The sequence below is a fragment of the Asparagus officinalis genome, chromosome 7 (assembly GCF_001876935.1).
Source record: "Asparagus officinalis chromosome 7, Aspof.V1, whole genome shotgun sequence".
Taxonomy (NCBI): Eukaryota; Viridiplantae; Streptophyta; class Magnoliopsida; order Asparagales; family Asparagaceae; genus Asparagus; species Asparagus officinalis.
Window position 1 is genome coordinate 11,626,366 of NC_033800.1, and position 26,430 is coordinate 11,652,795.

General features: G+C 38.8%; 2 protein-coding genes across 3 annotated transcripts; both read right to left on the minus strand.

Moving 5' to 3' along the window:
- LOC109847299 (potassium transporter 1-like) lies at positions 13,298–14,406 on the minus strand. The gene has a single exon (XM_020416535.1). It carries the CDS (start codon positions 14,291–14,293, stop codon positions 13,529–13,531), a length of 765 nt encoding a protein of 254 aa, XP_020272124.1. The 5' UTR covers positions 14,294–14,406; the 3' UTR covers positions 13,298–13,528.
- Positions 15,326–21,199, minus strand: LOC109847298 (potassium transporter 1). 2 transcript variants are annotated; one of them, XM_020416533.1, is made up of 9 exons: positions 21,042–21,199; positions 19,930–20,173; positions 18,902–19,147; positions 18,235–18,285; positions 17,887–18,147; positions 17,718–17,770; positions 17,253–17,367; positions 16,904–17,158; positions 15,326–16,532 (listed from the first exon to the last, which is right to left on the minus strand). In XM_020416533.1, the coding sequence occupies exons 1-9, from the start codon at positions 21,093–21,095 to the stop codon at positions 15,580–15,582; spliced, it is 2,232 nt and encodes a 743-aa protein (XP_020272122.1). In that variant the 5' UTR covers positions 21,096–21,199; the 3' UTR covers positions 15,326–15,579. The 2 variants fall into 2 exon arrangements, with proteins under 2 accessions (XP_020272122.1, XP_020272123.1); XM_020416534.1 differs by lacking the exon at positions 21,042–21,199 and having other exon boundaries at positions 18,902–19,113; positions 19,930–20,017.

Here is a 26,430-nt window from a genome sequence, read left to right on the forward strand (position 1 = left end):
ATAATATTATATAATATTTTATTATCTTACGTTATAATAGAATTTATTATATAATATAATTAAGATATATTATATATTATAATACAATTAACATATATTAGATATTTAATAAATAAGTGCTTCAAAATTATCTCACTTTCCTCATGATTGTCCCAAAGTTGTGAATGAGGTAATTTTTGGAGGTTAGGACAAAAAGTTTGTATAGAAGTAGGATAATTCTGGAAAAAGTGGGGGTAATTATCCCAATCTTATTGTCCACACCTTAAAGTAAAATCTCAATCTTAGGGTCTGTTTGTTTCACCAATTTTATGGAATATGATTGATATTTGGACCTGACAATGACGTTTTTGTAATTAATGGATTCCAAATGAATCCTAATCTTGAGTTTGGTTCAAAAAAAATTTATAGAATTGCTAATCTAATGGATTCCAAATGAATCCTAATCTTGAGTTTGGTTCAAAAAAAATTTATAGAATTGCTAATCTATAAAGTGGCTCAAACAGTGTATATTTCAGGATAGAATTGCTAATCTATAAAGTGGCTCAAACAGTGTATATTTCAGGAAATCCAAATCCAGTCCATTTGTTAGGAATTGGGTGGAATTTCTGACACCTCTCCTTTTTTTTATTCTAATTCATAATCCTATTCCTAATCCTTTGGGTGAAACAAACATAGAATACAAAAAAAGGGGATTCCATAAAACTAAAACTTGTTTATAAATTTTTTATGGATTATGTTGGAATCCATAAATAAAATAGGATTCATAATCCTATTCCTACCCTCTATTGAACCAAACAGGCCCTTATTGTCCCAATGAATAACATCATAAAATAAAGTCCCAAAAATTATACCACTTATCCCAAAATTACACCAACCAATAATCCCCTTAGGTTTTCGCGAAATACCTCGACTTCGTGGAGATATAATAAAAAATAAAAAACAATCACAAGGAAAAATATTTTACGTGGTTGAACGATGTGCCTACGTCCACGGGAGAATGGAACGCATGCTTTATTACTTGAAGAAGAAGATACAATCTCACTTTCCACTCGTTGTTCTCCCATAAGAATAGTTCATTCGGCTTCTTGTAAATCCTCACAACGAGATTAATCTCATTTTCTTCTTCTTGTTTCGTCTTCTTGATCTTGACGGCTTGTCATTTGATCTCTTCCTTATGGCTTCCTTCCCTCTAGCCCACTCTCTCAAACCCTAGATCTGAGATATTAATTCTTTATATAATGGTAGAAGATGAAAGATTTAAATTGATCTGTTTTTGTTTTGAGTTTTCAAATTGTTTTTTGTTTCTGAAGTAAGATTTAAACAGCGTCGTTTTCGACCAGCACAAGAAAAAAAGTGTTTTCGAGTATATGCAGGTCGGAAGAAATGACTTTATACATTGTTACTTAGATCGTCATGCAATCAACTATAGTTATAAACCTGAGGATACAGAAATTATCTGGCACGTGATGGAAGCATTTCTAAACCTCCAGGAAAATTGGCCAGGGCTTTATGCTGCAGTCGCGGTTCGAGCAACCCATCGATTGTGACATAACTGGCAGACGCGCAGGGGGTGAAGATGAGAGACTATGATCCTGAAATCTCCTCGTTTATGGAATTAAGGGACCGCCTCATCGACACTGGTAACGGTGTGGCGATTCTGAGGAGGAAAGGAATCATGAACGGCGTAGCGTAACGGGGAGTGATGAAGAAGTACCTGCATTGTTTGCCCACATATCCAGGGGAACTTGGGCTCTGAACACGAATGACAGGACGGAGGGCATGGATGTGGCAAGATTGCTCGAGGGACTGCCAGTTTCAAGTGCTTGTACCTCGCAAAGCCTCAGGCTTCTAGTAATTCCTCACAGCAGTCACAGCTGTTTATGGCGCCCTTAGCTATTACCGTTATAATTGATTCCGCAATGCAAAGCTATGTATCTTACGTAGAGCCGTATCTGCTTGAAGCGTCAATGGTGAACACAGAATGTGTGAAAACGGTGAAGGAATTGTGAAAAACGTGAAGAATAACCCAAAACAGACTCCACCACACCCTGGTGTGGTGTCTGCCATGGGTGTGGTAGAATCTGTTCTGTACCACACCCTCTGCCACACACACGGTGCAGGGTGTGACAGAATCTGTCCTGCACCACACCCTCTGCCACACCCATGGTGCAGGGTGTGGCAGACTCGTTTTTAGAATCCTCATTTGTATGGGAATCCTCCTTTGTTTGGGATTGTGTTTTATTATAAATAAGACCACGTTTTTAGGGTTTCTTAAGGAGAGAAAAGGAGAGAATTAGCATTGTTTTGAGCACTTTGAGATGGAGATATTGTGAGGGAGTTGAGAGCTTTGGTTAGGGTTATATTTGAGTGATTTTGTGAGTTGTAACCCGTTGTATTTCTCCTCCATATAGTGAAATCTCCCCATCCTCTCCCCGTGGACGTAGGCAATTGCCAAACCACGTAAATCCTTGTGTTTTGTTTGATTTTTGTCATAATTGGCTTGGTTTGTGCAAGTGTGTGGCTTTCTTCTTCCGTGATCTCAAGTTTGTTGTGTGTGCGTGCAACGCTTCCGCATAGGCGCGCGACAAGTGGTATCAGAGCTCAGATTTCAGATCTGGGGTTTTGGATTAGGTGGAGGAAGATTCAGTTGGAAGCTTGGTTCTTGGAGTTCTAGGCTTTGGTAGAGTTAGGGTTTGAAGTTGCCGTTGAAGATCTCGCTTTCCTCGTGTAGTTAGGAGTTCTATTTGGAATCCAATCTAGGGTTCAGTTGGGTAATTTCTTATTCTTTTCAAAGTTTGGATCTTTCTCTACAATTTGGAATTTGTGATTATGGGTGAAGAAGTTGGTGAAAGCAGCAAGATGACAGGCACAGTTCAAGTAGGTTTTCAGAACACTAAGATTAGTGTAGTGAAATATGACGGCAAAATCAATTTTGGTTTGTGGATGAGCGACATACAAGATGCGCTCAATGCTCAAAATCTGGAGGAGACCATCATGGTCGATGTGAGGCCACCTAAATATAAAGAGGCGATATGGGAAAAGATGAATCAAAATACTTGTGGGGTGATCAGGTCCTGTTTGGAATATGAGCTGAAATATGATGTGATTGGGGTAACGTCTGCGATGAAGATGTAGGAAATTCTCAACAATAAGTATCTTATGAAGAGTGTTGAGAACAGGTTGCACTTGCTGCGAAGATTATTTAGATTTCAGATGTCCAGAGGCACCTCGCTTGCGGCTCATGTGAACAACTACACTAAGTTGTTGTCGGACTTGGCGAACGTGGATGAGAAGATCACAGATGAGTACAAGGCTATTATTCTTTTGGGCTCCTTACCGGACGAGGAGTATGATACCTTCGTACTTACTTTGTTGAACGGAAGATCTTCTATCACTTATAGTGAAGTGACTAACGCATTGACGAACTATGATTTGAGGAGGAAGGATAAGGAGACTTCCCGCGCTAGTACTTCAGGAGAGGCCTTGTCGGCGAGAGGTAGAAGCTCATATCAGAAAGGTGGAAATAGAGGGAGGTCAAAGTCAAGAGGTCGTCACCAGCTTGGAAAGAACCAATGTGCATTCTGCAAAGAGCAGGGACATTGGAAGAGAGACTGACCGAAAGTCAAAGAAAATGAGAATAGCAAGAATAAGGGCCCGAAGGCCAATGAGGTGAATGTTGCGAAAGGCGATGATTCCGATGATTCGAGCTTTTCTCTTTTGATTACTCCGGAGGTGAACCATTTGGATGCATCGGAGTGGATGCTTGATTCTGGCGCTACTTATCATGTGACTCCTAGGCGAGATTGGTTCTCATCATTTGAGAGACTCGATGGGGGTGTTGTGGTCATGGGAAATGATCAATCCTGTGGCGTTCGTGGGATAGGTACTGTGAGGATTCGGATGCACGATGGAGTAGTCCGTGAGCTGAAGGAGGTGAGATTCGTTCCTCAACTTAAGAAGAATCTTATCTCAGTGGGGGCTTTGGAGGCGAAGGGATTCAGGGTGACCTTTGAGGATGCTGTAGCAAAGGTTACTAAGGGATCTTTGGTGGTGATGAAGGGAGTCCGAAATCATAATTTATACGTTTTCGTAATTAATGGATTCCAAATGAATCCTAATCTTGAGTTTGGTTCAAAAAAAATTTATAGAATTGCTAATCTATAAAGTGGCTCAAACAGTGTATATTTCAGGAAATCCAAATCCAGTCCATTTGTTAGGAATTGGGTGGAATTTCTGACACCTCTCCTTTTTTTTATTCTAATTCATAATCCTATTCCTAATCCTTTGGGTGAAACAAACATAGAATACAAAAAAAGGGGATTCCATAAAACTAAAACTTGTTTATAAATTTTTTATGGATTATGTTGGAATCCATAAATAAAATAGGATTCATAATCCTATTCCTACCCTCTATTGAACCAAACAGGCCCTTATTGTCCCAATGAATAACATCATAAAATAAAGTCCCAAAAATTATACCACTTATCCCAAAATTACACCAACCAATAATCCCCTTAGGTTTTCGCGAAATACCTCGACTTCGTGGAGATATAATAAAAAATAAAAAACAATCACAAGGAAAAATATTTTACGTGGTTGAACGATGTGCCTACGTCCACGGGAGAATGGAACGCATGCTTTATTACTTGAAGAAGAAGATACAATCTCACTTTCCACTCGTTGTTCTCCCATAAGAATAGTTCATTCGGCTTCTTGTAAATCCTCACAACGAGATTAATCTCATTTTCTTCTTCTTGTTTCGTCTTCTTGATCTTGACGGCTTGTCATTTGATCTCTTCCTTATGGCTTCCTTCCCTCTAGCCCACTCTCTCAAACCCTAGATCTGAGATATTAATTCTTTATATAATGGTAGAAGATGAAAGATTTAAATTGATCTGTTTTTGTTTTGAGTTTTCAAATTGTTTTTTGTTTCTGAAGTAAGATTTAAACAGCGTCGTTTTCGACCAGCACAAGAAAAAAAGTGTTTTCGAGTATATGCAGGTCGGAAGAAATGACTTTATACATTGTTACTTAGATCGTCATGCAATCAACTATAGTTATAAACCTGAGGATACAGAAATTATCTGGCACGTGATGGAAGCATTTCTAAACCTCCAGGAAAATTGGCCAGGGCTTTATGCTGCAGTCGCGGTTCGAGCAACCCATCGATTGTGACATAACTGGCAGACGCGCAGGGGGTGAAGATGAGAGACTATGATCCTGAAATCTCCTCGTTTATGGAATTAAGGGACCGCCTCATCGACACTGGTAACGGTGTGGCGATTCTGAGGAGGAAAGGAATCATGAACGGCGTAGCGTAACGGGGAGTGATGAAGAAGTACCTGCATTGTTTGCCCACATATCCAGGGGAACTTGGGCTCTGAACACGAATGACAGGACGGAGGGCATGGATGTGGCAAGATTGCTCGAGGGACTGCCAGTTTCAAGTGCTTGTACCTCGCAAAGCCTCAGGCTTCTAGTAATTCCTCACAGCAGTCACAGCTGTTTATGGCGCCCTTAGCTATTACCGTTATAATTGATTCCGCAATGCAAAGCTATGTATCTTACGTAGAGCCGTATCTGCTTGAAGCGTCAATGGTGAACACAGAATGTGTGAAAACGGTGAAGGAATTGTGAAAAACGTGAAGAATAACCCAAAACAGACTCCACCACACCCTGGTGTGGTGTCTGCCATGGGTGTGGTAGAATCTGTTCTGTACCACACCCTCTGCCACACACACGGTGCAGGGTGTGACAGAATCTGTCCTGCACCACACCCTCTGCCACACCCATGGTGCAGGGTGTGGCAGACTCGTTTTTAGAATCCTCATTTGTATGGGAATCCTCCTTTGTTTGGGATTGTGTTTTATTATAAATAAGACCACGTTTTTAGGGTTTCTTAAGGAGAGAAAAGGAGAGAATTAGCATTGTTTTGAGCACTTTGAGATGGAGATATTGTGAGGGAGTTGAGAGCTTTGGTTAGGGTTATATTTGAGTGATTTTGTGAGTTGTAACCCGTTGTATTTCTCCTCCATATAGTGAAATCTCCCCATCCTCTCCCCGTGGACGTAGGCAATTGCCAAACCACGTAAATCCTTGTGTTTTGTTTGATTTTTGTCATATTTGTGCAAGAGTTTGTCTTTCTTCTACTCGTGATCACAGGTTCGTTGTGAGTTCGTGCAAGGCTTCCGCAAAGGCGCGCGACAAGTGGTATAGAGCTCAGATTTCAGATCTGGGGTTTTGGATTAGGTGGAGGAAGATTCAGTTGGAAGCTTGGTTCTTGGAGTTCTAGGCTTTGGTAGAGTTAGGGTTTGAAGTTGCCGTTGAAGATCTCGCTTTCCTCGTGTGGTTAGGAGTTTTATTTGGAATCCAATCTAGGATTCAGTTGGGTAATTTCTTATTCTTTTCAAAGTTTGGATCTTTCTCTACAATTTGGAATTTGTGATTATGGGTGAAGAAGTTGGTGAAAGCAGCAAGATGACAGGCACAGTTCAAGTAGGTTTTCAGAACACTAAGATTAGTGTAGTGAAATATGACGGCAAAATCAATTTTAGTTTGTGGATGAGCGACGTACAGGATGCGCTCAATGCTCAAAATCTGGAGGAGACCATCATGGTCAATGTGAGGCCACCTAAATATGAAGAGGCGATATGGGAAAAGATGAATCAAAATACTTGTGGGGTGATCAGGTCCTGTTTGGAATATGAACTAAAATATGATGTGATTGGGGTGACGTCTGCAATGAAGATGTGGGAGATTCTCAACAACAAGTATCTCACGAAGAGTGTTGAGAACAGGTTGCACTTGCTGCGAAGATTATTTAGATTTCAGATGTCCAGAGGCGCCTCGCTTGCGGCTCATGTGAACAACTATACTAAGTTGTTGTCGGACTTGGCGAACGTGGATGAGAAGATCACAGATGAGTACAAGGCTATTATTCTTTTGGGCTCCTTACCGGATGAGGAGTATGATACCTTCGTGCTTACGTTGTTGAACAGGAGATCTTCTATCACTTATAGTGAAGTGACTAACGTATTGACGAACTATGATTTGAGGAGGAAGGATAAGGAGACTTCCCGCGCTAGTACTTCAGGAGAGGCCTTGTCGACGAGAGGTAGAAGCTCATATCAGAAAGGTGGAAATAGAGGGAGGTCAAAGTCAAGAGGTCGTCACCAGCTTGGAAAGAACCAATGTGCATTCTGCAAAGAGCAGAGACATTGGAAGAGAGACTGCCCGAAAGTCAAAGAAAAGGAGAATAGCAAGAATAAGGGCCCGAAGGCCAATGAGGTGAATGTTGCGAAAGGCGATGATTCCGATGATTCGAGCTTTTCTCTTTTGATTACTCCGGAGGTGAACCATTTGGATGCATCGGAGTGGATGCTTGATTCTGGCGCTACTTATCATGTGACTCCTAGGCGAGATTGGTTCTCATCATTTGAGAGACTCGATGGGGGTGTTGTGGTCATGGGAAATGATCAATCCTGTGGCGTTCGTGGGATAGGTACTGTGAGGATTCGGATGCACGATGGAGAACAAAATTCTAGAATAAAAGAAAATGTAAGAAATTAAAGATGGTGGATTCAATTATAGATATGGATAATCTAACATTGAACCCACTTCTTAGAAAAGAGTGATTCCCTAGAGGGTTCTAGCCTAAAGGCGAATCAAATAAAATAAAAATAAACAAAAAGAAAAACTAAACCCAAGAGGGTTCTAGCCTCAAGGTGAATAGTGTAAGAAATTGAAATCTAACTACAAAATAAATTGCAAAATCTAACTACAAAATAAAATTATAAGAATTAAATACACGAAAATAAATCTACTATATAAGCATAAAATAAATCTAAGGCAAGAGGGTTCTAGCCTCTTGGCTATTTAACAAGAAAATAAAATCTAACTACAAGCATAAAAATAAATCTAAACTAATAAGCAATAAAAGAGAAAAAGAAAAGAAATACAAACCTTCAAATAATTCTCCATCTTCATCTTCATCTTCATCATCCAATAAAGAGAAGAAGAGAAAAAGTTAAAGTGGTGAAAAAATTATTATTATTAATTATAACAAAAAGTTATAATTTTGGAAGGCCTTCTCAATTAAGAGTAGCCCTCCTCTCCAAAAGGAGTTACAAAAATTTTCACACCTTCAACCCCTCACTCTATACCCCTATTTATAGTAATCTTCAATGAATATGAGCCATTGGATTTGTCTTGAGCTCCAAGCAACAATCTCCACCATTGAATTTGCTTTTTGTTCTTCTTTAGCCCAACATAGAAGGCCCATATGATTTTCACAAACAAATGAAAAATCCAAGTTACAAAAGTCAGCAGGTCCGGTTCTTGAGAACAAATGAAGTTCGGTCCAAGCAGCTTCAGTTCATTTTATTTTGAAATCAAAGTTGAAGAGCTGCACAAAGGTCCGGCCCATGCATCCGTTCACATTTTCTTGTGAAATTCCAAAGCTGCAGCACCCAATGAAACCGGCCCTTGATTCATTAAAAAAAACAATTCTCCAGCCCATTAAAGCAACCAAGCATACCAAGCAAAATCCAAGCCAAAGTCCTCATTTGCTTTAGACAATGAAGTCCGGCCCACTTGCTTCATTTGTTTTTCAAAAAGAAAGAAAAAAAAAAACAAATCCGGCCCATGAAAATAATATTTATTTATATTTTTATTCAATTATGTGGAAACTAAGCTAACAACAATTATTAATGGTATATTTATTCATGTAAAATAGATAATAAGGGTATAAAATTATAATAAAATGTGACTATCACTGCCCGAAAGTCAAAGAAAAGGAGAATAGCAAGAATAAGGGCCCGAAGGCCAATGAGGTGAATGTTGCGAAAGACGATGATTCCGATGATTCGAGCTTTTCTCTTTTGATTACTCCGGAGGTGAACCATTTGGATGCATCGGAGTGGATGCTTGATTCTGGCGCTACTTATCATGTGACTCCTAGGCGAGATTGGTTCTCATCATTTGAGAGACTCGATGGGGGTGTTGTTGTCATGGGAAATGATCAATCCTGTGGCATTTGTGGGATAGATACTGTGAGGATTCGGATGCACGATGGAGTAGTCCGTGAGTTGAATGATGTGAGATTCGTTCCTCAACTTAAGAAGAATCTTATCTCAGTTGGGGCTTTAGAGGCGAATAGATTCAGGGTGACCTTTGAGGATGCTGTAGCGAAGGTTACTAAGGGATCTTTGGTGGTGATGAAGGGAGTCCGTAGTCATAATTTATACTATCTGAAGGGGAGCACCGAGATTGGTCAGGTTGCTTCGGCTATTTCAGAGGCGGACATAAGCAGACTTTGGCATTACAGGTTAGGGTACACAGGAGAGAAGTCACTACAGGCTTTGTGGAAGCAGGGGCTATTGAAGGGAGCAAAGAGTGGAAAGATTGAGTTCTGTGAGCACTGTGTTCTTAGCAAGAAGACGAATGTGAAGTTCGGGACGGCCATTCATAGGACGAGGGGCATCTTGGACTACGTGCACACAGATGTTTGGGGTCCCACCAAGACGGTATCACTTTTTTGGTCGACATTGGTTCGTCACATTTGTTGATGACTATTCTAGGCGTTGTTGGGTGTACACCATGAAGCATAAGAGTGAAGTCCTAGATTTGTTTGTGGAGTGGAAGAAGAGATTGGAACTGCAGACTGTGAGAAAGATCAAAACGTTGCGATCCGACAACGACGGCGAGTATACTTCAGACCATCACTTGGTGGTAGACATTGGTTCGTCACTTTTGTAGATGACTATTCTAGGCGTTGTTGGGTGTACACCATGAAGCATAAGAGTGAAGTCCTAGATTTGTTTGTGGAGTGGAAGAAGAGATTGGAACTGCAGACTGGGAGAAAGATCAAGACGTTGCGATCGGACAACGGCGGCGAGTATACTTCGGACCCCTTTCAGCAGCTATGTCGAGACGAGGGCATAGAGAGGCACTTCACAGTTAGTCATACACTGCAGCAGAATGGGGGTGGCAGAGAGGTTAAATCGTTCTTTGCTGGAGAAGATTCGATGTTTATTGATGCATAGTGGTTTGGAGAAGATCTTTTGGGCTGAGGCACTTTCTTATACGAGCCACATTATTAATAGGCTGCCTTCATCTGCGATTGAGGGGAAGACCCCTATGGAGATGTGGTCGGGAGAGACAGCACATGACTATGACCAGCTTAAGGTATTTGGTTGCCCTGCATATTATCATATTAGAACTGATAAGTTGGAACCTCGAGCTAGGAAGGCCATATTTGTAGGATTCAAGCGTGGTGTCAAGGGATACAAGCTTTAGGATCCAGTTGATAGGAAGATTGTGCTGAGTATGGACGTCACATTCGATGAAGCTTCTATCTTGAAGCTTCCCAGCTCTCATCAGGTGGAAAGCAACCCGACAGAGGAGATTTCGCAGGTGGTGGAGATTGATGCAGCTCCACAGAGTCCAGATAGTACAATATCCATTAGAGTGCCGACTGAGGTGACGCCAAGCGAGCACGACGGTGATGCGGAGGATACGGGTACTCATGAGCAGGATCAGGGACCGACGGCTCAAGTTCAGGATTCTATTGCGGCACGGAGACAGAGGAGAGACATACGGGTGCCAGCACGGTATGCCGACACAGTTGCATATGCACTTCCGGTGAAGAGTATCGATGAGATGGTGCCTACTACATTCAGAGAGGCCGAGCAGAGTTCGGAGGCTGATTCGTGGCAGGGGGCTATGCAGGAGGAGATGGAGTCTCTTCATAGGAACGACACATGGGAGCTTGTCGAGCCGGAAGGCGATTGGGTGCAAGTGGGTGTACACGAAGAAGGAGGGCATTGAGGGCACTCCATTGAGGTTCAAATCTAGGTTAGTTGCGAAGGGCTATGCACAGGAGGAAGGTATTGATTACAATGAGGTTTTCTCTCCGGTGGTGAAGCATTCTTCGATTCGGATTTTGCTAGCTTTGGTGGCACAGTATGGTTTGGAGTTAGATCAGTTGGATGTGAAGACGGTATTTCTTCATGGTGATCTTGATGAAGAAATATATATGACTCAGCCATTGGGATTCCGAGCTGTATGGAAAGATAAATTGGTTTGCAGGTTAAAGAAATCGTTATACGGTTTGAAGCAATCTCCTCGACAGTTGTATAGGCGATTCGATGGTTTTATGCTTGGTCATTCGTACACTCGGAGTCAGTTTGATCCTTGCGTGTATTTTCGCAAGTTGAGAGGAGGTGCGTACATTTATTTGTTGCTTTATGTCGATGACATGTTGGTTGCCTCTAGTTCCAGGTCAGCTATAGATGAGTTGAAAGTTCAGCTTTCGAATGAGTTTGAGATGAAGGACTTGGGCGAGACGAAGCGTATTTTAGGGATGTAGATCGGCAGAGACAAGAAGAAGGGCAGGATTTGTTTGACACAGGTGGCTTATTTGAAGAAGGTTCTACAGCGATTCCATGTTAGCATGGATACGAAGCCAGTTTGTGTACCGTTGGGAGCCCATTTGAAGCTTTCAGCTGGCCTTTCACCGAAGTCAGTTGAAGACCGTGAGTTGATGACGAAGACTCCATATGCGAGCGCAGTTGGGAGCTTGATGTACGCGATGGTATGTACGAGGCCGGATTTGTCACAGGCGATGAGCATGATGTCGAGATACATGCACGATCCAGGAGTGGGTCATTGGGACGCCGTGAGATGGATTTTGAGGTACATTCGAGGTACGCTCAATGTTGGTTTGGTTTATGAGCGGGACACTACAGGTGGGCAGTTGTGTATTGGATATGTTGATTCGGATTATGCCGGGGATTTGGATAAGCGCCGGTCTACGACGGGGTATGTGTTCACTTTAACCCGTGCGCCGGTGTGTGTATATGGCGGTTACGGAGGCTGTGAAGGAGGCTATTTGGCTTCGAGGATTTTTGGAGGAACTTGGTATGTCGCAGCGGTCCGTCACCATTCATTGTGATAGCATGAGTACTATCTATTTGGCAAAGAATCAGGTTTTTCATACGAGGACGAAGCACATTGACGTTCGTTATCACTTCGTTTGGGATGTTCTTGAAGATGGCGATGTGAAGATTGTGAAAGTTCACACAAATGATAATCTGGCGGATATGCTCGCTAAGGTGGTTCCGAGCAACAAGTTTGATCATTGTCGAAGCTTGTTGCACATTCGTGATTGTTGAGGCCGTTGACGGCCATTTGGATGAACTACGGGCGGCTTGATCCCTTGGGAGAGGGGGTACGTAGGCAACCACATTGGTGCAGCCGAGTTTAGAGAGACGACACATTGGTGCTCATGTTGGTGTCGGCTCAGTGTTGGGAACACTTCGCCGAGGTGGAGAATTGTGAAAACGGCGAAGGAATTGTGAAAAACGTGAAGAATAACCCAAAACAGACTCCACCACACCCTGGTGTGGTGTCTGTCATGGGTGTGGTAGAATCTGTCCTGCACCACACCCTCTGCCACACCCACGGTGCAGGGTGTGACAGAATCTGTCCTGCACCGCACCCTCTGCCACACCCATGGTGCAGGGTGTGGCAGAATATACTTTGCTTTATTTGGGATCCTCATTTACGTGGTTCGTTTTTAGAATCCTCATTTGTATGGGAATCCTTCTTTGTTTGGGATTGTGTTTTATTATAAATAGGACCACGTTTTTAGGGTTTCTTAAGGAGAGAAAAGGAGAGAATTAGCATTGTTTTGAGCACTTTGAGAGGGTTTATTTGGGATCCTCATTTACGTGGTTCGTTTTTAGAATCCTCATTTGTATGGGAATCCTTCTTTGTTTGGGATTGTGTTTTATTATAAATAGGACCACGTTTTTAGGGTTTCTTAAGGAGAGAAAAGGAGAGAATTAGCATTGTTTTGAGCACTTTGAGAGGGAGATATTGTGAGGGAGTTGAGAGCTTTGGTTAGGGTTATATTTGAGTGATTTTGTGAGTTGTAACCCGTTGTATTTCTCCTCCATATAGTGAAATCTCCCCATCCTCTCCCCGTGGACGTAGGCAATTGCCGAACCACGTAAATCCTTGTGTTTGGTTTGATTTTTGTCGTAATTGACTTGGTTTGTACAAGTGTGTGGCTTTCTTCATCCGTGATCTCAAGTTTGTTGTGTGTGCGTGCAACGCTTCCGCATAGGCGCGCGACAGAATGTAGGCTTGGCTTCATCTCTTGCCGCTTTTGAAGTAACCAAAGCAACTGAGGATGTTCAATAATCTTGTTAAATAAAGCTGGAAACTCTTGTAATAACAACAAATAAAGCAAAGTATATTCTGCGCCAATATATATCATAAGTTTCTCCGAATAGAACATAAAAACCTTGTGAACATGTATTCCTTTGTACATATCGAACAAACACGAAGAAAACATAAAAAAAGACTGATCTCATTCTTTCTGTGACGAACCAGTGTGTTTACAATGTTTGAAATACAAACTGCTAAAGTTCTACGAGTTAGAATCAGCATCAGTAATTTAGGATACCATGAAGACAACAATTTCTCCCTGTACACTTTAAAGTAGTGTGGCAACATCTATAGGTTAAACATAGTAAACCATTCCAACTTCAAGGAACAAAGAATGAGGCACCTTCAAGAGAACATCAGGCTCGCGACAATTCTTGCTGAGGAAAGCATAAATAACATTGATCGCGAATTTCTTGATGAGGGATGATGATTTCTTAGCTTTGGCAATTGATCGTCCTAATATGTAAACGACACCGGAATCCTTGGCTTTCAGAATATCTAATGACTCTTCCTTATGAAGAAAGCCCTCTTCAATACCAAAGCTATCAAGTTTCACTAGAACATTACGTGAATCCAAAACTGGACTATAAATACAATCACCATACTCACAAGATTGCCTATGATTTTGTATTAGCAAATCTTCCATCTCCACAAAAGCTATGATTTTAGACACCAATCTGCTCTCAAAATCGTGATCATCTTGTTGAAGCTCTTTGTACCCATACCTCACAATGCATCTAAACATGTGGAAATCTTTTGGCCCAATTCTTCCCACAAGAAACCTTTCATCTTCAGAGATATAAGGAACCTGAACAGATTTAATGCACAAAAAAACTAGGACTTGATGAAAAGCAGGTAAGTTCGTTGCAAAGTGACCAAAGACTGCTGGAATGCCAGTGACCAAATCAGCATAAACAAGCCCTATACCAGGAACGCGAACGATCCCCAGGTTAGGCCCTAAATCCAATATCCTCTGTACTGAGACCTTGTTCTCTAAGGCAAACTCATGTTTTTTCAATGTACCATAGTTCCATACATACATCATGCTCACGAAGATCATAGAGAGAACAAGAGGGATCCAGCCTCCTTCAGGGATTTTGACGAAGGAAGCAGAGATGTATAGAAGCTCTATTGATCCAAAAAATATGAGAAAAGCAATGGCGCTGATTGTCTTTTTCTAACTACGGGCGGCTTGATCCCTTGGGAGAGGGGGTACGTAGGCAACCACATTGGTGCAGCCGAGTTTAGAGAGACGACACATTGGTGCTCATGTTGGTGTCGGCTCAGTGTTGGGAACACTTCGCCGAGGTGGAGAATTGTGAAAACGGCGAAGGAATTGTGAAAAACGTGAAGAATAACCCAAAACAGACTCCACCACACCCTGGTGTGGTGTCTGTCATGGGTGTGGTAGAATCTGTCCTGCACCACACCCTCTGCCACACCCACGGTGCAGGGTGTGACAGAATCTGTCCTGCACCGCACCCTCTGCCACACCCATGGTGCAGGGTGTGGCAGAATATACTTTGCTTTATTTGGGATCCTCATTTACGTGGTTCGTTTTTAGAATCCTCATTTGTATGGGAATCCTTCTTTGTTTGGGATTGTGTTTTATTATAAATAGGACCACGTTTTTAGGGTTTCTTAAGGAGAGAAAAGGAGAGAATTAGCATTGTTTTGAGCACTTTGAGAGGGAGATATTGTGAGGGAGTTGAGAGCTTTGGTTAGGGTTATATTTGAGTGATTTTGTGAGTTGTAACCCGTTGTATTTCTCCTCCATATAGTGAAATCTCCCCATCCTCTCCCCGTGGACGTAGGCAATTGCCGAACCACGTAAATCCTTGTGTTTGGTTTGATTTTTGTCGTAATTGACTTGGTTTGTACAAGTGTGTGGCTTTCTTCATCCGTGATCTCAAGTTTGTTGTGTGTGCGTGCAACGCTTCCGCATAGGCGCGCGACAGAATGTAGGCTTGGCTTCATCTCTTGCCGCTTTTGAAGTAACCAAAGCAACTGAGGATGTTCAATAATCTTGTTAAATAAAGCTGGAAACTCTTGTAATAACAACAAATAAAGCAAAGTATATTCTGCGCCAATATATCATAAGTGTTTCTCCGAATAGAACATAAAAACCTTGTGAACATGTATTCCTTTGTACATATCGAACAAACACGAAGAAAACATAAAAAAAGACTGATCTCATTCTTTCTGTGACGAACCAGTGTGTTTACAATGTTTGAAATACAAACTGCTAAAGTTCTACGAGTTAGAATCAGCATCAGTAATTTAGGATACCATGAAGACAACAATTTCTCCCTGTACACTTTAAAGTAGTGTGGCAACATCTATAGGTTAAACATAGTAAACCATTCCAACTTCAAGGAACAAAGAATGAGGCACCTTCAAGAGAACATCAGGCTCGCGACAATTCTTGCTGAGGAAAGCATAAATAACATTGATCGCGAATTTCTTGATGAGGGATGATGATTTCTTAGCTTTGGCAATTGATCGTCCTAATATGTAAACGACACCGGAATCCTTGGCTTTCAGAATATCTAATGACTCTTCCTTATGAAGAAAGCCCTCTTCAATACCAAAGCTATCAAGTTTCACTAGAACATTACGTGAATCCAAAACTGGACTATAAATACAATCACCATACTCACAAGATTGCCTATGATTTTGTATTAGCAAATCTTCCATCTCCACAAAAGCTATGATTTTAGACACCAATCTGCTCTCAAAATCGTGATCATCTTGTTGAAGCTCTTTGTACCCATACCTCACAATGCATCTAAACATGTGGAAATCTTTTGGCCCAATTCTTCCCACAAGAAACCTTTCATCTTCAGAGATATAAGGAACCTGAACAGATTTAATGCACAAAAAAACTAGGACTTGATGAAAAGCAGGTAAGTTCGTTGCAAAGTGACCAAAGACTGCTGGAATGCCAGTGACCAAATCAGCATAAACAAGCCCTATACCAGGAACGCGAACGATCCCCAGGTTAGGCCCTAAATCCAATATCCTCTGTACTGAGACCTTGTTCTCTAAGGCAAACTCATGTTTTTTCAATGTACCATAGTTCCATACATACATCATGCTCACGAAGATCATAGAGAGAACAAGAGGGATCCAGCCTCCTTCAGGGATTTTGACGAAGGAAGCAGAGATGTATAGAAGCTCTATTGATCCAAAAAATATGAGAAAAGCAATGGCGCTGATTGTCTTTTTCTTCCACACAATTATTATCACCATTAACATCAAGAAAGTGGTTGTAAAGATGACAATTGTGACAGCAAGGCCTGCATAACAGTAGAAACAATCAATTGAACTTTAGAGAAACATACTTTATTTTGAAGGGCTAATTGTGGATCGACCTCTGTGGCCTGTAGTATTGTTGTTTTTAACTTACTATCCCTCTAGTTTTATTCTTCAGATAGACCCCATGAGTGAAAGTTTATTGACACTTTTACCCTCAAAGAAAGAAATTTTTGTTTATTGACAAATAGCCCCTGAGGGTAGAACAGGCGAAATAAGTTTCGCTCACTGGGTATATCAGCAACAATAAAACCAACGAAATAATGAATAAAAAACAATGGTGCTACATGGAGCTCATCCGCAATTAACCTATATTGAGTTGTCATTGATAAGTTACTAATAAAATAGGACATACCATATGCATGGCCAATTACGTTTGTATCCCTTAGTCCAATAGTAAGGGCTAAGCATAGACACATGAGACTCCAATTGACTTCGGGAATGTATATCTGCCCATGGATCTGGTTTGAAGTGTGTACTATTTTTACACGAGGGAAACAGCTCAGCGCACAGCACTGACTTATCATTGAGAAAGTTGCCGATATCACGGCCTGGCTTCCAACAACTGCTGCCAGAGTGGCAACTACAAATACTGGCCAAAATACAGCTTCTGTAGATAAGGAAAGGCTTTTAGAAAATGTTAATTAAGTAGAAGTGTAGCACATCCAATATCTTGAACAGAGAAGTAATTGACAGTGTCTTGCCTGGGATTGCTTTATAGAAACTTTGCTGGATATCATAATGGTGTTTGGAGAGAAACGCTGCCTCGCCCATGTAAGCCAAAACAAGGCAGGGATACACCAGACATGCAAAAGCAATCTGTTATTGTGCATATTCTAAGGATCAGGACTCAAAACAAATAGGGTTAATTGCGGATAGACCATATGTACCTAGATTCTCCACTCCATTGGTTTTCCTATTTGAATTATTTATATGTAATGGTCATTATGCAAGTTTGTAGCAAGTAAATCAGTCTATGAAGCTCATATAGTTCAGTTTATCAAGCTCCATCTTAATGTGAAACTAAGGGAATTGAGCATTCAGGAAGTCTAATTGCAACAATAGAAATATAGGGGTCTATCCACAACTTGGCGATGGTACAGGTGATCTAACTGTAATTAACCCAGACAATTAATTTTTGATACAGTAATTGAATGGAGTTCACTTACCTTAATTGAACGCGGAGAGAAATGACCCAAATTGGCAAACATAGTCTCTGAACCTGAATAAAAGGACTCAATACATAAGAATCAAACAGTACTTGTCAAGTTCTTCAATCTTCTTTAGTGTGAAGAACATAAAGATTATTTTACAGTGAATGTGGAGAAATTATAGCACCTGTAATACAAAGGACAACTCCTCCTAATGACTTCCACCCTTCTATACCAGTGCTTTTGAGAAACCTATACATGTAATATGGTGAAAGTGCGCAAAAAATCCCAGGATTCCATCGACAGATGTTATATATTCCGATGCCACTAACACAAAGAAGCCAAGCTATGACAATCGGTGCAAACATGAATCCAACCCTGTGTGTTCCATGGTGCTGGAGGGAGAAGAGAACCACCAAGATTATGCACGAAATCATGACAACATAATCTGGAAAGATATTGATAAAATAAAAATGTCAATCTAGAAAATCACCTCACATCAATTTAAGGGAAAGAAAAAATTTACAGAGCTTACTTTCATGAAGACCTGTAATTTTCACCCTGACTCCTGACACTGCAGAAAGAACTGAGGAAAAAAAAAGAAACTCCACATAAATTCCCCTCGCACGAAAGCTAGACATACTTAAAAGACACTTAGGTTTAAGCAAGGAAATTTCCCCGCATCACGGGGCATTGTGACAAGAATTATACTCAAGAAAAATCATGTTCATTTGATGGGCCTTCCAAGGTGGCAGGTGTCTAGAACAGAAACTAATTGGTGCAATTTTGAGCATAGTAACGACCTTATTAGCAGGAAGGGGTGATCTGAACACTAAGCATTCCTATATTGGGAGAGTTAATTATGATGGCTGCAAAAACGCAGGGTAGTTAATTATGATGGCTGCAAAAATGCAGGGTCAAATAAACATTTACATAGCCTAGACTATAGACCTTTAGTCGTTTTTTTTCCATACAACCCAAGAGCAATTGACTAGACTATCTATGAACCAAATTTGTAATTTTGATTCAGAGCAGTAATTCAGAGCATTTACTGCCTCCATAACTACATAGTTTCTGAAAACACAAGAACAGATAAAGCAAGACATTTATTAATTCAGTGCTCATTGGTAAACAAGGACTCATAAAATGACATATTAATCTGCTGATAATCACGAAACAGATAGAACAAATTTATAGTTCACCTGAGATGGTTGGCGTCAGCACTCCATCACCAATAGCCATACAAGTTCCAAGTAAAACAAGTATTAATAAGCCCTTCTTAAATCTCGGATGCTTACTGAAGAAGCCCTTAATCATAGAACTCTGCCAAGTATCAGCTGCGCATTCTGCATCATAAGCTGCCAAGCTCTCATCATCTGCTTGTTGATTAGGCAGGATACATAACCTTGCATGTCTGCAAAGCAGTGAATACAGGGCAAAGGTACCACCTGGTTACGATCGGGGAAAAGAATAAATGTCACCGCCTATTTTGTAAATGTCATGCTTTATTGAAAAGCTTCTTCATGATTTGCATCTTTATTCTAACATCTAAGTGATCTTGATAGAATGTAAGAAGAAAATGTAACATATTACAAAGACTTCCCAATACATAACACGTTACCAAGTTCTCATTAGTAGTAAGATAACTTTCCCATTTAGATAAGAAAGAAATTAATACAGACTTCATCTGAAAATACTCCCTTTAATATTTATAAGGAACATTACATATTATGCCTAGATGCATTTACATTAGGAGGATTAACTGTGGATAGACCCTTTGCAGTGTTGCTATTCTGACCGTACTACCCCTTTAGTTTTGTTGTTGTCAATGAACTCCCAAGTGAAACTCTTTTGACTCTTTTACCATCAGGGGGGTTATTTGTCAAAAAATAATATCTTTCTTTGAGGGTAAAAGATTCAAAAAAATTCAGTCAGGGGTCTATCTGCAACAATAAAACTAGAGGGGTAATAGGTTCAAAACAGCCATACTACAGGGAGCGTACCACAATTAACGTAGACAAGTCATTTCTCTTTTATTTAACCATTACATGTAATTTAGAGCAGACTAGGTCACACAAAATTCAAGACAGTTTTAGCTCAGTATATCCTTCTCTAATTTTCTCATGATAATTCAAAACAAACGAACAATGATAACAATCCAAAGCAAAGTATGTGTGGTGAAGATTCCAAGACTTCCGAAAGGAAACTGTAATGGTTTGTGAGATTCTACCTTCTCCATTATCATCTGCCGAAAGCACAAAACAAATGTATTTGAAAAGAGGGATGAGCGTGAGAGTCCAAAAGATAAAGGAAAACACTCCGAAGACTTCTTCGTCGTTCTCATGGAGGCTCAATTTCCCCGAGAAAGTGGTCTTGTAGACATATAAAGGAGAAGTACTAAGATCTCCATAAACCACACCAAGACTCTGGTAAGCAAGAATAAGCACATCCCTGTAAGAGGACCTCTCCTTATTCTGGTTCAAAGATATCCACGCCAACACAAGTAAAATTTCGTCAGAAAATAATGCATAAAACAGCAATGAGAGGGTAAGGTAAATGATAGATAACTTCATGGCCCAAATCAAGCTATTTTGCTATGATCTACTAAAAACAATTACAAGATACAAAAATTCTTCTACCACTTTTTGAACAGTAAGTTCCTTCTAATACGAAAGGGGGAAATAGCCATCATATTCAATGGACAAGTGCACAAATTTAAAATCCTACCAATGTAATAAAAGAGGTAATGGAACTGAGATCGAGTAAAGTAGATTTCTCCAAATGACAAAGGGGGAATCTTCTAATAACCTTAATAGAAATTTTGTAAGCTATCTACTAAAGACCCATAAATGGACATCTTTCTCCAAAGTCCAAAATCAACCCACATGGAGAGATTAATGACAATAGCAGAAAGAAGAAATTTATCAAGCCCTCCAATGGTAAGAAACATTTTTCACCAGCCTAAAAAAATTGCACCTCACAAAATGCCAAAATAAACATAGAGCAACTTGCACGAATTTTCAGGAAGAACTTATTAGGGTAATAACCCAAATCCACATCAGCCAACGCTAGAAAACAATGGAGAGCAGCAGAAAATGAGGATATAGGCCCAAACACAAACAAGGACACCTAAGATAACCAAAACCCATGATTTTGGTGTTTAACTGCTTAATAGCCGCATTTCTCCTATACAAAATGAGATATTTTTCATGACCCACATCAGCAAATAGTGGATAATATCGTAAAGATGAAACTTTTTTGAAAACCCAAATCCAAGAAAATTGGAAGAAAAAAAATGAGAGTGAGAGGGAGAAAGAGAGAGAGAGAGGAGAGAAAATGTACTTGGGCTCGGGAGCCGTCCTCAGATGCAACCGTTGCTGGGTTCGAAGGGCTCATTGAAGAGCAGAGTCGAGTTCAAGAGGAGAGAGAAGAAATGGAGGGGGATTTATAGAGGGGAGAGAGGAAGGGAGAGAAATAAGAAGAAAGTGAGGAGTAAGTGAGGGGCGATTAAAGCGTGGGCGTGGGGGTGATTAATACTAAATGGGAAGTTAAGGCATGCATTTGTTGATGAAACAAGCGTTTTGTTTATTGGTAGATAATATATATATACATCCCATGATTTTTCAAATCTTTCCATTATAGCTTCTATTTTTGAGATTTGGATAGATAATGGGGAACTAAATAGTGGGGTCACAAAATATTCAACGGTCCCGTATAATACATAGTGTGGAACTAAAAATATCCATAAGCTGACACCTTAAATTTAATATAAAGTAGCGCCTCTTGATTCATTAACTAGGCTATTCTAATTGGTAATCCGCTCTATTGATCATGTTCTCAAAATCTTAAAACATCTTTAAAATAAAAATCATGATGATTAAATTCTTCTAGCACATATTTTTCATTATCTCTTTAGTTATATATTTTCGTAAAACCGTTAATTTTATAATCACTTGATGCGTGAGTAACTACAATCTAATATGCCTAAATTTTGTATTTGTATACAATTCAAAACATATAAATCAAAATGAATGGTGTGGATCGAATAATTTGATAGCACATAATGTAGTTTTAAAAATGCTACCTTAAATTGAATCTAAGGTGTCACCTTATGAACACTTTTCCCATGTATATGTGTGTGTGTGTATGTGTGTATAGGAAAGTGATAAAATAAGATGGTGAGCTGATATTCTTATTGTGAACTAGCTTAATATATAGGCTACTCGAAACGATTATCGACACCGCTCATCGTGATTGGCACTCAACATGATCTATATGTAGAAAAATTATATTATTTTAAAAAAAATTATTATTGTTTTAGCCATGTGTAGAAGGGACTGTTGTTAAACTGCCTAAAAATCAACATATTAAACTAGTTTGATTTATATTTTAGAAGACTCTAAATTATATAAAAATTTTATCATATACATGTCATGACGTATTGAACAAGATGTATGATATCGATCATCAAATTGATGAAAAAATTAGTCTAGCTTACGATAAGATTAGAGCTCGCCATCTCACAATATCTATGATATAAAATAGATTTGGAAATTACTTTTATTATTTTCTTGGTGCATCTTTAATGTTATGAATCATTTAATAATTTTATTGATATGATATTTTTTTTGTTCTCGTTTTGAAATTATTTTGTAGTGGATTTCTATTTTGGCTCTTTAAAAAATGTCACTCTTTTGTCTAGATTACTAATGTCTTACGGAGCCTCTGTTGAATCTCTTATACATGTATCATTTTCTCCATTACAAGATGGTTAATTATTAGAAAATTTCTTGTTCATGGAATCTATCTCTTTGCAAATGGCCCTATTATACAAATAATTTTACAGTAAAGTCTGAATTGTTTAGTTTACTTTCTTTGTGTTCATTTTTCTATTGTATAATCCCGGGGGCTCATAGACCAATAGAGAAGTTCAACATCAATTCATGAAGGTGAGGCGTTGTCTAGATTCTAGTAGGCACATTGTTTTTATCAAGTTAAAGTTTCCAAGCTTTATACCATTTTGATTGTTATAGCTTGTCACGACAGTGCTAGAATTAATCTGATATCAATTTTCACTCAACAAAGAATTATCTCAATTTATTTAAAGTCACAACTTGAGTTGTTATGATCCAATATAGTCAAAGAACTTGAGAAAATCAAAAGATCAATATGACATCTAAAAGTGTTGATGTACGAAATCAGCTTACAGGGTTGAGATCATGAGATTGGACTCAATTTATGAGGGTAGCTCTATTGGATTTGATGACAATTTTCACGTCTAGATATAGTTGAGTATGTTTGGCTTGGTCTGTGATCACAGAAAAAGAACAAAAAAGAACAGTAATTAAAGAAAAAGAGAACGGGCAAAGGGAAAAGGAAATAATTTTGTACGTTGATCATGCTTGGTAGAGAGAAAGAGAGAACAAAACACAAATTTGTCCTCTTCTATTTTTCAACTTCATTGTTTTGGAAGAAAGAAATCTTCAAACTTTGTAATTCGCTTTTTTCCATTAGTAAGGAGGCTATAGAAAATTCTCCCATGTTAAAGGATTTAGTGTTCTACAGGAGAACTCGTGAGTGTTTGGTCAAAATTAGCATTTATTTTACGATGATGATCGTTACACGATCGAAATTTCTCATAGACATATAACAAGAAGAAAGATCATATTTATTGATTTTCTTTTTGCAACTAAGTTTCATCAAAACGATGTCCTATTTAATTATGCATTATGCTTAATCCTAGGTGATTATCTTTATTCTGTTAGTACTTCATATAATTATATACTATTAGAAAAGAATTTACCCTGCACTACTCCTTAGAATCCTTCCCATGATCGTAGTCAATGAAGATTTTCCTAAGCTTTTATTTAACCTAAATTATTCAAGTTAAGGTTTTTACTTCCATTTGAAACGCTTGTCCTGGATTAGTCTAATCTTATTTAAAAGAATTGGAAACTCGAGCACAATTCCATTGAAATACACTTTATGCCAAACAGCAAAATCTAGAAAGATAAAGACTTTTTTTTTCCAAATTTCTTGTTGGGTGGAAAAAGAGGAAAACGAGAGTTTTTTTTGAGAGAACGGTATCACTCATTTTCTATTTCTATTTATCACTTTACTTTACTGAAATCAAATTTGAATATCACAATCTTTTTATCTAGTTTTACTTGCCTTCTAGATATTTCTAAGATACTACATAGAAAATATTGTCAAGATATCCATAAAAAGTTTTAAGCTATAAAGAGCGCTCTTTAAGCGTTTGTTTGTTTCCACAGAATCATCGAATTCCACGGAAAATGAGAGTTCTCAACCAAAAGTTTTTTGTTTATTTTGATGGAATTTTGCTAAGAAAAATGTCTAGAAAAGTCGTTGCCCTCTCTGCAAATTTTCATGTGCAACTCGGAAATTTTGTGTAGAAAAAAGAAAAGTACACCACACACATCCAACCAAACAAAAGATAATAAAAATAGAAAGTTGAGAAATATTGAAGAATTCTGATTTTTTTATTTCAAGTTTCAAAACTCAAATTTCTCAGCTAAATTAACAAGTGGTAAGTTTCTCAAAGTGTAAGGATGTGATCATAGGTTGGGAAATTTCAATGAAAAAACAACAGTCACATGCGCATGATGAAGATGGATTTGGGAGCTTGTGATTATTAATGCACCCTTATTTGCGTGGATGAAAATGATAGGAAACTGAATTTGACATAATATAGTCTACAAATATCACATTTCTTAACTTAAGAGTATATTCGTATGCTATTGGGTCAGATTTCGGAAGAAATTCCCATAAATAAAAAAGACATTTTAAGTGGTCTAGCAACTTTTTTACTTTTACGTAAAGATTAGGATGAAGAGGTAAAAAGGGCCTCGAAACAAAGTGAATTTCATTATAATTAACTATATGCTATATACATATCTAGAAAGTTCTATCACATGATATTTATAGAAAGTACCATTAAATCACATTTTTGCAAATTTCTAAAACATATGACTTATGAGTAAATTCTTCATTAAGAAAAACAAAGCAAGTCTAATGGGTTGCTCCGAGTTAGCCCCTCGCGTTAATATCTTCGTAACAATATTTAATTGTTAATAAAATATTCTTAAATGTTAATATTATTTTTTTATAATGTTGCTGTTTTCCTTGATCTTTAATATTTGGGGAGGGGTCCACCTGATTTGCATTGTGATCCCATCCTCAATCATCTCTCTCTATCTCTCTCCTCTTTTATAGAGCGTCCATGGGCACTTTATAGAAAAACCCTTAATATTTTATTTCAGCAACGATACGTTTAAATGGGTGAATTAAATGTGTAGTTCAAACACATTAGCCTACTTCATCTCCATTTACGAAGACTTTTGCACCTGAGCTGTGCAAAGGCTCAAAGTGGGTGCCAAATATAATTTCATCAGAAAATAAATGTGTTGAAAACTAAGACAAAAAGAAACTTTTTTTTCTAATAATATCTATTATAACTAATAATAGGATGGATCGATTCTCTGTATTTAGTTAATGTGGGACTATTGCATAGATATATATAGTCAAAACTTTTTTTTATCAATTGATGAATTACAAACGCTATTCTTTAAAAGAGCATGCGTGCACATGGTAGGGGTCTTAAATAGGAGAAAGAACAATTAAATTAAAGGGTGTCTGTCTTTATGCCCATTTATTTACCTAGCTTTAATAAACTCTTTTGTTAAAGGCATGTACGGGGTCAGGTACATCCTTTATGTGAACATATGATTTAAAGTCCATAAAATTAAGAAAAATTAGTAGGTCGGCAATGCCCAAATGGTGATTAGGGACCCACTCCCTCTATAAATAAAAATTCCAACTATGCTGTGCCTAAACATTCATGAGGATAGTCCCATGATGTGACTTTATCTTGAATTGTTCATTGCACGAAATAATCACATCAACCAATAGATAGGCACCCGTGCATGAGCCAATGATCCGCTTGGTGTCTATTTTCAAAAGGTTTTGGATGTTTCCACAAGAGAATAGTACAACCCCAGTACTATTCATAGCTCTTATATGGTGCGTAGAATTTTAACTAGAGGAGTATGATAAGACCGACAGATTTTTGACAAGAATAATCAAATAGGGTAGGGTAAAAGGATGGTGTTACAGGCACACCCTCGGGCACGCCTCCGCCACACACCCCTTCTAGCTACAGTGCAGGGAGCCTCATTTGAGATTTTTTTAAATCCGTTATCGTCAAGTTACGATCTATTATTTTAGGAATCAATTAAGTTGTTGTCTTTTATTAGAAAATGTCTAGCTCTAAAAATTTATTAATATTAGTGAGGAAAAAAATAACTAAAAGTGTCCATTACAAACTGAACAATTTTTCACTTTAGCCCTTTTAAAATTTTTTATTATTAAAATCGACTCTTTTTTTTTATTTACCAAAACCGACCCGATTTCTTGATTAGCGGTTTAATCACATTCCTAATTAGTCGGGGTTGCCAACCCCGACTATTTAGGAGGGTCTTAAACCCTAATTAGAAGCCTTAAACCCTAAAAATTAATATCCTAAATAGTCGGGGTTGGCAACCCCGACTAATTAGGAATGTGATTAAGCCGCTAATCAAGAAATCGGGTCGGTTTTGATAAATAAAAGAAAAAAGGGTCGATTTTAATAATAAAAAATTTAAAAGGGCTAAAGTGAAAAATTGTTCTAAAAACCCTATGAAAAATTTGCGTAACACGTCTTGTAGTTGGG

Bases quoted from the DNA above. Each gene is read 5' to 3' on its own strand.
- LOC109847299 (XM_020416535.1), bottom strand. From the start codon at position 14,293: ATGATCTTCGTGAGCATGATGTATGTATGGAACTATGGTACATTGAAA.
- LOC109847298 (XM_020416533.1), bottom strand. From the start codon at position 21,095: ATGAGCCCTTCGAACCCAGCAACGGTTGCATCTGAGGACGGCTCCCGA. The intron at 17,771-17,886 runs GTGCTATAATTT...CCTTTTATTCAG, and splicing joins AGTTGTCCTTTGTATTACAG to GTTCAGAGACTATGTTTGCC. The intron at 17,159-17,252 runs GCAAGACACTGT...CCTTATCTACAG, and splicing joins TTTCTATAAAGCAATCCCAG to AAGCTGTATTTTGGCCAGTA.